Source organism: Cyprinodon variegatus, unplaced genomic scaffold (assembly GCF_000732505.1).
Source record: "Cyprinodon variegatus isolate N-32 unplaced genomic scaffold, C_variegatus-1.0 Scaffold203, whole genome shotgun sequence".
Taxonomy (NCBI): domain Eukaryota; kingdom Metazoa; phylum Chordata; class Actinopteri; order Cyprinodontiformes; family Cyprinodontidae; genus Cyprinodon; species Cyprinodon variegatus.
Genome location: NW_015150656.1, coordinates 171405 through 185657, shown reverse-complemented (window position 1 = coordinate 185657; position 14253 = coordinate 171405). Strand labels below are relative to the sequence as shown.

At 40.2% G+C, this 14253-nt stretch overlaps 2 protein-coding genes across 7 annotated transcripts in view; one reads left to right on the top strand and one right to left on the bottom strand.

Annotated features, from left to right (window-relative positions):
- Positions 1 to 8955, bottom strand: part of LOC107088026 (endophilin-B2-like) — a 48001-nt gene extending 39046 nt beyond the window's left edge. For 2 of the 4 annotated variants that reach the window (XM_015379929.1, XM_015379930.1), the window contains exons 1-3: positions 8804 to 8955; positions 8261 to 8402; positions 5620 to 5631 (exon numbers count right to left, since the gene is read on the bottom strand). In XM_015379929.1, the coding sequence (XP_015235415.1) occupies positions 5620 to 5631; positions 8261 to 8402; positions 8804 to 8917 (268 nt within the window). In that variant the 5' untranslated portion in view covers positions 8918 to 8955. The remainder of the gene's footprint in view (positions 1 to 5619; positions 5632 to 8260; positions 8403 to 8803) is intronic. The other 2 variants (XM_015379931.1, XM_015379932.1) reach the window with 1 other exon arrangement.
- A 1822-nt stretch (positions 8956 to 10777) lies between these two features.
- The window catches only part of dph7 (diphthamide biosynthesis 7), an 11090-nt gene continuing 7614 nt past the window's right edge, over positions 10778 to 14253 (top strand). The window contains exons 1-4 of one of the 3 annotated variants that reach the window (XM_015379911.1): positions 10778 to 10810; positions 11054 to 11229; positions 13734 to 13867; positions 13945 to 14032. In XM_015379911.1, the coding sequence (XP_015235397.1) occupies positions 11098 to 11229; positions 13734 to 13867; positions 13945 to 14032 (354 nt within the window). In that variant the 5' untranslated portion in view covers positions 10778 to 10810; positions 11054 to 11097. Of the gene's footprint in view, positions 10811 to 11053; positions 11230 to 13733; positions 13868 to 13944; positions 14033 to 14253 lie in introns of those variants that run through there. The other 2 variants (XM_015379912.1, XM_015379910.1) reach the window with 2 other exon arrangements.

Genomic DNA, 14253 nt, shown 5'->3' with positions numbered 1-14253 from the left:
AATTCTCAAATTAAAGTCAGAATTCTCAGATTAAAGTCAGAATTCTCAGATTAAAGTCAGAATTCTCAGATTAAAGTCAGAATTCTGAGAAAAAAGTCAGAATTCTCAGATTAAAGTCAGAATTCTCAGATTAAAGTCAGAATTCTGAGAAAAAAGTCAGAATTCTGAGATCAAAGTCAGAATTCTGAATTTTTTCCAATACTAAATTGAAATAAAATTTTTAAAATCAATAAACTTTTTTTTTTTCCAGTGGCCCTAATCCTCTTCCGTAGTATTTTGCTGATTAATCGGCTGTTTATTCTGCGATCTCCCATCCTCTCTGTAGCAGAAAAATCCCAGTTAAGGCTTGAACCTCAGTCTATTGAGGTAAGCAACCAGAAAGTAGAGCCCTGATTGGATAACACAACTAAATACATCACTTTCTGTGAGACTATAACTTGTAGCTGCTCTGTGGAGCAGGGGCGGGTCATGAAGCTGGCTGCTCGATGCTGATTGGCCAACACACTGAAGTATTTCTGACTGACGGTGGCCAGAGAGCGTGGAGGTTTTCCTTAATGAGTCCAGAGAGTGAAGTGGTCATTCAGCCAGAACAGTCGCCTTGTGCTTTACCGTTTTCCGTAGTTTCTGGAGTTTATTATTGCAGAGCGCTTCACAGCATCTATTTTAACCCATTTAGTGACGTGTTTTATGTGTTTCAACGTGTGTTCATGCGATACATGACGTTTGGATTTAATTAACACTACTGACCCTCCCCCATTTCAGAAAGCAGCAGCTGCCTCTGATTTCTACCGAGAACCTACCTTGATAGAAACTGAACCAAAACCAAACACCAACCTAGATCAAATATAGATGCTTAAACTCTGGGACAGCGAAATCCCAACCTAAGCCTTGGTCTGGTTAACCAGATTAGAGAGAAAATGTAAACATTTTCCACAAGTGCCTCCTTAAGCTAACTGGACAGATTTGAAAAACATGTCCCAGTTATTTCTATCAATCAGTTAAAATTTTGTTAAATTAATAAGTAATTTAATCTATTAACTAAAAAATATAATTGAATAAAAAATATATAAATATTTTACATTTGAATGTCTAATGATCAGTAAATAACTCAGAGGACAGATTGTGGAAAACGACACATGGAACCAGAAACTTCAGTTCTGATTTGGGATCAATCAATAAGATAGATCAGTTTATACATAAAAAAGACATTTTACTGCGATCTGCCAAATAAGAACTGCAGTTTATCAATGCAAGATGAAGAAGGAGGAATAGATGGAAAGACGTGGTGGGGATGGACATGGAGAACAAGGCTGGAGCTTAACTTTCACTGAAAGATTAAAAAAACTCTCTTTGTTTCAAGACCAGTTTCCTAAAAAGTTTTCTAATCATCCAGAGCTTAGACATTTTACCAGTTCTCCAAACTAAAACTTTCCATCAAGACCCTAATTTCTGTATTAATTAATTTTTTTGTCAAATGTTCTTCTTTTAGATGTGCATTGGCAGCTCAGTTTTAAAGCTCTGTACCATAAACTTTCTCACAGTTTAGTGTGGATATATGGCCTTATCAGGGGGAACTGGTTAGAAATTAAATTCATGTTTCTAGTTTTTTTATTTAAGCTTTTTTGCAATAAATCCTACACCACTGGAACGCCTGTTTAATTCCACTAAAATAGCCACATTTATGGTGTTAAGCAGCAGAATTGCGGGTTATCCCCAAAAGAAAAGTGTATTATATCCTGCCTGTCAATTCAAACAGCCTTCATGAAGGCGGTATAATGCTGTGGGCCAGCATTTCACTCATTGCCAAACCAGGCTCCCTATTCTTGGAGGCTGACATATGACAAAATGCTGGTTGAGGGTAGTGCGTCCTTCCCACATCGTGTGTGATGCTGTTGGCCAGCAGGTTGGTTAAATGCAGAAAAGTTCCTTCTCTCAGAGTTCCAGTATCATTTAAGTACCTCATGGGAGAGTCCAAGTAAAGTCTTGAGTTTGTTCCCCAATAAACAATCAAGTCCCAGCTAAAATAAACATTCCTCCATTAAATCCTCATTACCACCTAAGTAGTAGCCATGCGCCTCCACAGTTCCCCTCAGGCCCAAATCGTTGCTGAATTGGTTTTAATTGTTTCATCCATCCATTCTGCTTTATCTTTGGCCCGGTCACGGAGGCAGCAGTCTAAAGGCCAATTTATGCTTCTGACGCATAGCCTGTGCGACCGTCAAATCTGTCTCTGTGCGGGACCACGCCCCCACGCAGAGGCTCTGCAACCCTTGTCGCGCACCTCAAAAGAATCCTACCTACGCGTTGGACGGTCGCCAACCCGCATAGACCTAAAGCAGAACTGTGCAGACAAAAAGCAGCCGCAATTGGTCCTTGGTATGCCTTTCCGGCTGTCTGTGTGGTCGTCATTCTCGATTCGGTGCGGGTTGCGCCATTTTAAAACACCGGGGAACAACTACAATGGACAACTACGTCGAAAGGTTAATCTGTCTTTATGCTAACTCCATTAACTGAACCTGTTCCTCTTTTATGTCTAGCAACTCTAGATCCATCTCTGTGACCATGATATCTTGCAGACGCGCCATTGTTGTTTTGGAAGGTCAAACACTACCGCAGGCGGCGCCAAAGTTCTCATGACCAGCCGCAGAAGGTCTCACGAATTTCTCGAATAGGCTCCCCCTGGCGCTTCGGTGGGAAACTGCTGTGCATCCCTAGAAATTCCAGACCGACGGTGCAGAAGCATACCAGCAAAACCGGTTTGCGACCAGAGCCAAGCGACATTTGCGACATGTGTGCTGTTGCAAAAGCCTACTCTGCCCTTTAGGAGAGATGCCCAGACTTCCTGATCCACACACACCTCCTCAAGGTGTTTTAGGGGGACCCCGAAGCGACACCAGGCCAGCTCAGAGACATAGTCCCTTTAGTGTGTCCTAGGCCTCCTTCCAATACGAAATGCCTGAAAGATCTCCTGAGGGAGGCGACCAGGAAGCTTTTGGAACAGATGCATGAGCCATCTCAGCTGGCTCCTTTTCATGTGGAGGAGCAACAACTCTACTCCGAGCTCCTCCCGGGTAACTGAGCACCTCAACCAATCTCAAAGGGTGTGCCCAGCCACCCTGCAAAGAAAACTCATTTCGGCCGCTTGTATTCACTATTTGTCTTTTTGGTCATTACCCAGATCTCATGACTATAGGTGAGGGTGGGAATGTAGATTGATCTGTAAATCGAGAGCTTTGCCCCCCCAGCTCCCTCTTCACCATGACAGTCCGATACAGTATACTATCAATCTCATGCTCCATCCGTCCCTCACTCGTGAACAAGACCCCGAGATACTTGAACTTCTCCACTTGAGACAAGGACTCTCCACCGACCTGAAGAGGGGAGTCCACCTTTCTCATGGCCTCGGATTTGGAGGTCCTGAACCTCATCATGGCCGCATCACACTCGGCTGCAAACCGCCCCAGTGCATGATAAAGGTCCTGGTTTGACAAGGCCAACAGGACAACATCATCTGCAAACAGCAGAGATGATATCCTGAGGTTCCCAAACCAGACACCCTCTGGTCCCTGGCTGCACCTAGAAATTCTGTAATGAACAGAACCGATAACATAGGGCAGCCCTGAGACCAACATTCACCGGGAACAGGTCTGGTTTTAATTGTTTATGAATGTAACTGTTGTATAATTCAAAGTGTATTTTTCATCTTTATAATGACTAACTTCCTATCACAGACACTGTTAATGACACAGAACTGCCTTTGGAGGGTTTTCTTTTGGAGGCCTGGGAAAGTTTAATAAAGATGTATAAATATAAAGTATAATAATACATAATAAACAATTCTATAAAGTCAATAAACTGTGTAAAAAGTCAGAATGAATGGAACAGGAAGTGCTTGTATTTTGATATTTCCAGCTGGAGGTTTCTTTGTAACATTGTTAGTCCTTAAAATTGAGGTTTGGTCACATTTATTTTGTTCGGAAATGATCCCTGCACCATATAACGAACCATTCACTGGGAGAGACATTCATGTGATCATCATTATGGAGCTGAAGCTGACATAGGCAGATTGTTATGAGCCTTTAACATCCCATAATGTCACAGGGTAGTAATCAAGCACATCTTTCACAGTTAAACGTGTCCAGCAGTCTGTAACCAACAAACTGGATCCAAATCGGATCTTTTTAGTCTTCATCACATTAGATAAAGAGACAAGTCTGAGCAGTCAGGTTGAGTCTGAGGCCCTTTCCACTATGTTAATATAATATTTTAATATCAATCCAATAAGTGAAAATAAGCAGAATCCCGCAGAATAAACATCTTATCATTATTAAAGTGTAAAATGTTCAATTCTGCTGCTCAACTACAAACATTTCCCTTAATAATCAAGCCCAATTTCAAATGATTTCCACACTTATTCCTCACAACTGTTTGTTACTTTTTACAAGTTTATAGGTTAGGTAGATGTCCCATATCCAATCCTATCTGTGTGGACAGCATAGTGGAGACAGAATGTATGAAACGGACAAGAAAAGGACAGTAAAATTTTGATCGCAGGAAACTAGGAGACAAAATGTCTCATCTACTGTTAAGTATTAATGCTCAACTGTTATAATGCATCTCATCTTCACAATGCTTCCAACAAAAGGTCAACAAGGAACTGCAGTCACAAACCAAACCTTTAAACTGTTTTTTTTGTGATTAAATCACAATATCTACGTTGTGCCAACCTCCAAACAATGCAAAGATTGCTCTCTTTAAAAAAAGCAAATAAGAGTCACCGAAGGACTTGGGTGTTTGCAGTCTGATCTGACTCAATCATTTATCTTATTTAATCAAATTGGCAGCAAGAACATGGAAAAAAAGAGGAGGAAGAACTAGCAATGGACACAAATAATGAATGACCCAACAAGTCAGAAGTAGAGAAAATAGATGAGATGGAAACTCGGCCCCAGGAGCTCCTCCACAAAAGGGTTTGGAGTTCTGAAAAGGAGCTGGATCCAGTTCTTAACTGGTTCTGTAAATTAACAGGGTTTCCTTGTAATTAACAAGCTTCATCTTCGGTGTTTTCTGCACTTTGGTGAAGAATCGTAGCGCATGGAGACAATTTTACAACAGATATTATATCATCTTAGAACTCCTGCAAACAGATGCATTACCAAACAAATAATGATTGCCTTCAAAGTTTGGATCAGATGCTCCTCTAGTCTGCAGCAAACTATCAGAAACCAGACTAAATTTGGAGCAATGAAAAGCTAAACTCCAAAGGTGTTTTTTAATGGGCAGCTACCCTCCTGGTGAATGTAAACGGGTGCTGGAACCTACCCCTAAAGCTTTGACAGCAGAAACACAGAGAACTGGGGTTTGGCACGCTCTAACATTAGCATTTAGCCTAATTAGCTGCATCAAACACCAATCATTTCTCTACTTCCCTTAAGCAGTAAAGTTTCAAGTCACTCTGTTGCTCTTTTTCACCAAGAAAAATAATGGGTCCTTAATTTCAGCATGAAAAACATGTGACCATTTTAACTCGGATCGAATTACTCCTCTGCGCTAATGATGCAAAGCATGAAGGTTTCCACAGCAGAGCAGCACAGGGGAATCGGGAGGCAGGATACTCACCAGTATGATCGACTGTGGCATGCAGAGTCAAAAGAAGGACAGGTTAGAGCTCTCTGTCTTTTTATCATGCTATACAGCTAGATCAAAACAGTCTCTTTTTTACACCTCGAGTGTAAAAAAGCAAACAGCAGAATTTAAACATTTATTTACCCATTGGCACCTTATTTATATAAAATGTTTAAAAACAAAATTTATAGGTATAAACACAAACCTGTATAGCAGGGATGTCAAAGTCAAATACACAGAGGTCCAAAAAAACTAATTTGCTACAAGCCGAGGGCCGGACTGGTTAAATGTTCATTAAAGCATATTAAAATGAACAAAGCCTATTGAACCAGGACCTAACAAAAACTTTTATTATATTAATAAACTTATTAAGATAAAAACATAAATGAAAGTGCATGCATTAGAAATTATGTTTGGATTGTTTTGTTTTTTGATTTCCCACCTAGGGATGCACGATATAATCGGCCCCCTATCGGTATCGGCCTGTATCGGCCTTAAAACTGAATATCGGACATCGGCCACCCCACCGATATTTAACCCGATATTTGATCAGCTTCTGAGTTTCTAAAGTCTAAAAAAAAATAAAAATAAAATACTACTTCTTCTTCCTCAAAAACTTCTTTTTTTACAGACTTAAAAACTTCTAAAGACGAGGGAAAATATATTGATATATTGCCATTTAAAAACACCATATCAATCTCTTTTACTAATGAAATATTGCTATAAGTCATCGAAATTTTGCCATATTTTTATATGTTGATATATATTGACGTGGTATAGATCTATTTTACTAACAAAATCTCACAAGAATTTGCAAAATATCACGAGAGTTTGTAACAAAACGATGAAATTTCACGAGATTTTGAAAGTAAAATAGATCGATACCGCGTTTTTAAAAATCTATTTGATATCAGCATATGAAAATATATTTGAGTATATTATTTTTCAAAGTGTCAGAAATGGATAACAAAACTGCTATTTTCAATGACTACGTATTTTTGTCCAGCTTTAACATCGGTATCGGTATCGGTTATCGGCTACATGAGTTTTAAAATATCGGCATATAACAATCGAAGCTCACTGGGCTGAAGAGGGTTGTCTAAGGGGGCGGAGCGCACTAACCGCGCTGCGCAAATGCTGCCTGCAGGTGTCAGTAGAGGCTGATTGAAGCCAAAATAAAAGGAGCCTGGATGGAAGGAGAGGGCAGCTTATCCTGCAGGTGATAGAGGCGGACACGCTGCCAAGCGAGGGGCAGGTGGGATCTGCACGCCAGGCACAGAATACCGGGAGGTGAACAGATGGCACAGTCAGGGCAGACGTCCACGCCTGTAAGTAGCGCACGGGTATCGTATGGATCCCACCTGCCCCTCGCTCAGCAGCGTGTCCGTCTTTATCACCGCAGGATCAGCTCCGCCCCTCCCTCCATCCAGGCTCCTTTTATTTTGGCTTCAATCAGCCTCTGCTGACAATGCACAGCAGTTGCGTTGCGCAGTTAGTGCACTCCGTCTCGTCACACAACCGACTTTTAGCCCAGCTTGGATTGTTAAAGGGTGAAAAGAAAAAAACAAAACAATCCAAACATACAAAGCACAACAAAAACATTAAAGTAAAAGGTTGGCATGTGCAACACAATCGCACCAACACTACATTCCCCACAACAAGCCATGGTAGCCAAGTCACAGGTGAACAAGTGGCCTGTGGGCCAGTTCTAATGGTTATCAAATATCATCCAGGGGTAGCCTGATAATCCAGACTAAATGTGAGATTAAATGTGTAATTTAGTCTGGCCCCGATGAATCAGACATTGGAAGATTGTTAATGAGAACAACCCGTAGTTTATCAAACTCTGTCTGTGCCTATTGGCCAACGCTCTGACCAATGAGCAACTGACTGTGACGTAGGAAGCGCGACAGGAAGCTGGTGGGGGAGTGTAAACAAAAAGCCTGTTGGCAAAACGGCGAATACGTCCTTCTTTAAAATTAATGAGCGTAGAGCCTCTTCCTGCTCAGGTTTCAACGAAAACCCCAAGTCTAATCCTTCCTAAGCTGATTCCAAACGACAACTTTTCAATAGTTTTTGCCATCTTTCTTGTTGTGTTTTCTCCAATCGTGCAGCTTTGTCGTCATGCCCTCAAAATCACGCCCACTTTGCATGGGCTTATCCAGGGGGCCATGGATAAACAATTGGAGGGCCAGATTGCGGGCCTTGACTTTGACATGTGTGCTATATAGTGTGTATTATCGCCACCTTGATTTAGGCAGACATGTTTGATTATCATAAACATATTGAATGATATTTAACGGCTTATTTTTCTTTTTAGATGCATATTCTGACATAGATTTTGGGGGATGAGTGAAAGATCTGCTAAATGTTTATGTACACTTGTGATTAGCTTGAAGATGGTTTTGTTTATGTCCTGAAAAACTAAAAAAAAAATAGGAGCTAAGATTTGCATCCCTAAAAAATGTGCAAACTGGTGCCAATTTTTATTTGGACTCTATAAAAGTCTTTGTTTAGCAATGAGAATAGCAAAAGGTCAGAGGCTGTGTCTGGTCCTCCTCTGACCAGGCTTTGGAGTAAACATGTCTCACAGTAAGCCTGCTGTAATAACACTTCTACCACACAGTAATCATACTTGGGTTGGGCTGCAGCAGGTACTCAGTCTGTTTGTAGATCTTCTCTGTCCAGTTTTTGGTGCAGTCAGCGCGGCTCATTAGGTTTTCAAAGTGAGCATCCAGCTCAGTCCTTTCCGCCTGGCCCAGTTTCTCCTCAGTGAACTGAAACGGGACACAAACAAACATCCTGTCAGAAAACCAAAGATAAAAAAACAGATTTATGCTCGAGGTTTCAATAAATATCCCCGGTATAACGCGATGTATGGCTGGTGCTAATATGTACCCGTTTATCTCACTGTCCCTTCCAAATTAATATAAGTTAATAATAAAAGCCACCCCCTGGTGAATTAGTAAAGGTTAGCTAACATACAGCTGGATAACATGAGAGGTGAAACCTGCTCCTTCCACCTACAACTGAGCATTTCTAAAGTTGAATATTAAAAACACGTCCTTCATTCAGTGACAGTGTTTCATTTTCAGTGTGGAAATAAACTGCAGAGTCAGACTCAGCTGGAGGCAAAGTGAAAGGGAGCGCGAGCCAAACCGCCGCGGTGTTTAAATACCTGGACAGCGCGCGTGAAGAACAGTCCCGCGCCGGTGGCTAGCTTCTTCACGTTAAAATCCATGGTGTTATAGAGCAAAGCTGCAACCTGCTGATGTTCCTTCAGCGACAACATTAGCAGGGGAAAAAAAAGAAAAATGGCATTAGCCAAAATGTCACGTGACCATTTAGGACGTAGCCCATCCTGACGTCAGACGCAGCCTTATTGGTCAGTTTGGGTGAATAACAATATTTAAGGTATTGGTTTGTGAAAATGTTTCTTTGGTCCATGTAGTTTTTTTTACCACCCAGGCAGAAAAATAAAAAAAATAGCAATAAATGAGGCTATATATATATATATATATATATATAATATATATATATATATATTGTGCCAGTTCTAGACAAAATTTACCAGAGGGCAAGATGGGGTCTGTTGCTCTTCAAAGTGGCAAAGAACAAAAGAAAAAAAAAACTGACCTAAAAAAAGTAAAACATTTCTTTAAAAAGTGCATTCCTCTGCCAAAGAAGTGAGTATTTTTGATTTCTTATTTTACACATCATCTTAGTCCATCTCCAAATTGTCTTTCGTCCTTAACTCGAGAGAAAATACATTTACTTCTAGAAATTGGTCTATTAGTGCACTACTTGCCAAAAGCAGAAAAATGTTCTGTGTGTTTTGAGTACAGGGACCAGAACAGGGGCCAGGACCAGTTCTCGAGGGGCACTGGCCCCTGTTAGCCCCTATCTAGAACCACCCATGTATATATGACTTAGACTTAGACAACTTTTATTGTCGTGTTGTATACACTCTGTGTATACAACACGACAGAGTGTATACAACATGTGTATGCACAGAGTGTATACACACATTTTGTACAGCTTCCATGAGATTTCCTTCCATAAAGTGCAGCAGTGATCAAATGTAAACAGTGTGGGGGGGAAAAGCATGATGCATAGAACACATTGATATTGGAGTTCAGAGCATTAATATGTATGGTGCAAATATGCAGAATTTTGGACTGGTGTTACCAATTTGATGCGGAGTCTGTGACTTGATTAAGAGTTTTCTCAACAGTTCAGCTGTCTACAGCAGTGGGGAAGAAGCTGTTGCAGAATCTGCTGGTGCTGCATCGAATGCTGCAAAGCCTCTTCCCAAAGGGCAGCAGGGAGAACGGTCCATGGTTGGGGTGTGAGGGCTCACTGGTGATGTTACAGGCTCGGGACACGCAGAGCTGGGATGAAATGTCTTTAATGGAGGGAAGAGGAGCCCCAATGATCCTCTCTGCTGTTATATATGAGCAAATGTCTAAGTTGAAGAAAGCTGTACTGAAATACACAAACAGGATCCTGGTGCATATCCCTTTTTAGCTGAGGAGTGGTACCAGGCTGAATGCATATTCTGCCAACCTGTTGCAAGCTGCAAGGGGTTCAAGCTTTATTGTGCTTCATCTATAGCTTCCAAAATAAATGTTCACAGGATATCATGCAGTTCTTGTGGCGAACAGGAGGCCCAATGAGCAAATACAAATACAATTCCAGGATGTGAAAAATAAAACTGCAGCATACTGGAATACACTTTCAGATACCTAGAAATCTTTACACATTTTAATTGGCCGTTTTGACATTTATCAGCTTGACCAAATATATATTTCAGATGCCTCAAATCCATTTCTTCCATATCTAGAATGTTAATTTTTTTTATATCTGAAATTGTCATGAGTAGTGATTTAATTTAATTGAATTAGTAACAGTATTATAGACATCTTAAGAGTTCCGCCTCCTCAGAATTCAGTTTTTGATAGGAAGAATGTTATTTTAGATATTTGAAAGAAAAAGCCCAATACACATGAATGGGAAACATAACCTTAGTTTTGTATTAGTAAGAATTATATTTAAGACATCTGAAATGTTTATTTTAGCCTGCCTGCCACACCGGTGTGTTTTACGTGTGGTACCTGAATGCATCACTACGTGTCTGTATGACGTAAGCGCGCCCTGCGTGTAATCTGCTTTGGTGAGCGTGCATGTGAGTTTTCTTGCAGCCGTTTTTTTTAGCTAAATATTGTTGGATTAATTGAGAAGATACATAAATTAAAACCTTCTCCATGTCCATACTCCACCTTACTTTAGAACTTATCCTCTAAGCAGGCTTAGCCTGCCTGGGGCAATGGTGTTTTGTGGCTTAGTTAGCCTAGCGGGAGTTAGCTAGGTATGGATATATAACTAAATAATCCTGATTCCGGTTGTTTTTGTTGCTATTTATGTTTAGCTTCAGCTGGACCAACACGCTAACGTTATGCAGACCAGGTGGCCATGGCTTGGAAGTCGAGGACCCGCACGCTGCAGGTGTTTGACACGGAGCTGAGTGCGGATACGGTGGAGTGGTGTCCGCTCTCCTCCAGCTACGACATCCTAGCATGTGGGACCTACCAGCTGCAGAAAGCGGTGAGAAAACGCCTTCATCGCAAAGGAATACACCCCAACACTAACCAGTGCCATTCACTTTTATCTGTGTCTGAAAGTTTTGCAGGTTAATCATAGATTGGATATTTTAAAAGAAAAAAAAGAGTTGCACAATTGCAAGCAGCCTCTTATACCCTGATACCACTCAATAAAAATATGCTAACAGTTATCTTTAGATGTCCACTGATTGGTATGGAGTCAGTCTACTTATGCATAATTAACCGTGTTATTAATATAGCTTTTGACTAATCAGTTGGATGATGCTGATCCAGTAATTTCTAATTTTATTGATATCATTTAAAGCAACAGTTACAGCAATCTATTGACTTTGAGTTTAAAGACACAATGACATAATTGCACAGAGCAGCACAGCAGTTACTGAAGGTTTATGTTTTTATTAGTTACCTTTTTCTAATAATGTTTATGTAAAACATAAAGGTTAATCCATCCAACAGTAGTATCGGATCATTATTAGACATCGACCAATATCTTCAGCCCTTGTTTCATATGGGATCAGAAAAAATTGATCAGTGCATCTCCAAAAGCTGTTTGATTTTTGTCTAAGAATTTTGATTAAAAAAAGAAGAATCAAAAACAAACAGTTTGTTAGGGACAAACAAACTTTGAACATCTCATGGATATTTCCTCTCTCTTTCTTCTGTTTGGCAAAACAGATGTTAAATCTATAAGCCATTTTCAAGCATAACTGTTTGCCCTACATGTAAATTAGCAGTGATGGTGAGATGAAAACTCATTGAACCCTTTGGCCAAATTGCTTCAAGGAATTTATGTTTTTTTTTTTTTTTAGTCCCTTTGAAAATGTTCGTGATTGATGTATATAATCAAATTATTTTGTAAAGTTTTGTTTAGTGTAAATTGTCTTAGAAACAATGAATCTTTTAAGGTTTGCTTGTTTTCTATCATTTCAGTGACAAAAGCTCAAGAAGACAGTGAAAGTGTGCAATGATGAACAAAATGAAATGTTTTTTTTTTTTAATCTGTTTGGAAGATCTGTGTCCAACCAATCTAATTTGATAGTGTTTTTGCCCAATCTACACTGGTGGTAAAAAGGCAAACCAATACAAATTGGTCACTTTGACCAAAATACTTAACTAATATAGCAACTTTCAAAAACCAAGCCCGGGGATTGAACCGACAACCCATTGATTGATGCACTTCAAAGACAATCTAGAAATAAGTAAAAATTTCCTTAAATTAAGTTTATATACCCTTAATTTGAGTAGGTAATTAAGATGATGGAATGATGGATGGAGTGACAGTAGAATGAGTAGTTTTACTCCTAGAATCAGATAATTAGATAATATGCACTTGAAATAAGACAATTCAATTGTTTTTCTTATTTTAAATGTAAATTGTCTTGCTCCATCAGCAAAGTGTCTCACTTACTTCCTCAATTCAATGAAAAATTCACTTTTTTAAGAAAAAAATACTTATTTAGAATTAATTTTTTTGTAGTATCAGCACACTCCTACAGCTGACACCATTGTCACTGCTACTGTTTTCATGGTATTTAATTTCTACTTAATGCTATAACCGAAATTTTCAGACTATTAGCCGCACCTGAATATAAGCCGCAGAAGCTAAATTGCATGATTTGTACATATACAAGCCTCACCGGACTATAAGACACAGGTTTTTTATGTTTAATGTCCATCTTTCTCGCTGTCGTTCTGTCTCGTACCATTCGCGGTAGAAGTCTGCTTCCGGAGGACCTCCGCATTCCCGCGCGCCCGGCTACCGTACTTGTGTGTTGAAGCAAATGTGACGTCAACATGGTGGATGGTAAAATCCATAGATTTAGGATCTAGTGGCCGTTAGCTGTAAAAGTCTATAGGTAAGCCGCATTTTTATATAAGCCGCAAGGTCAAAAAATGGGGAAAAAAGTTGCCGCTTATATTCCGAAAATTACGGTTACTCAACCAAAACCAATGGATTGATCAGTTTCTGATCATTATATTGTTTAATCTAACCAAAATAGTTTTAACCAACAGGATTGGTTGGAAAAACAACCAATCTATACTTGGAGTATTTCAAAACACTCAACTGACCGCAACTCTCCTGCAGACTCCCAAGTCTGGACTGAGACTTTTAACTGCCTGTCAAAGTTCGCAGGCGATCTGAACCACTTCCTGAAGCGGTCACATTTTGTGGCGGCAGCAAGACTTCAGGCGCCGTCGACATCGGCTCCTCCCCTACATGAAACCAGCCTCGATACGCGCTTTGTGGAAACGCCCCTTCCACTACTCCAAACGCGCTAGTATCATAACATCACTATGAATTGCTCTGTGTGGTTGTAAAACAACTAAAATAACTGCAACTCATGTAGTGAAACCCATGTCAGTGTCTAACCTTGCCTGCCACCTTTATCTTTTAATTGTATTTATCTAAAGTTGTGACTGATAAAGCAGTGGACAGTAGTTTAATGTTAATCTCTTCTGCATGTTTTTATTGCATTCATGCTGCAGGGAGAAAGTGAGGATGCTCCTCACAGGCGGACCGGGCGTTTGTACCTTTTTGAATTTCGGCGTGAGGATTCGATGATCCCTCCTCTTACCGAGCTGCAGCGCCTAGACACAGCAGCCATTTTAGATCTGAAATGGTAAGAACTTGGTTTTCACCAGAGTGGATCTAGATGTTTTCCTTCCCAACCATGTTAATTGTTTTTCATGTCGTCAGGTGCCATGTCCCCGTGTCCGAACGGCCCGTACTGGGCATGGTCACTGCTACCGGAGAGCTGCAGCTCTACACCCTGCTGGATGATCAGGTGAGAACTGTAGCTTCAGAAGAATCCCAGAGGAAACTAGTTTGTTAATGTTCAAAGGAAAAGTCTGGTCAGCAAGGAATAATCAATGGATCATTATTTATACCTAAAACTAATACATTTGCGGTGATGAATTTAGCGTTAATCAGTAAAAAAACAAACAAACAATAATTTTCGTCGTGATCGCTGAGTCTGGGAGCGGCCATTTTTGCCCAAATATAGTA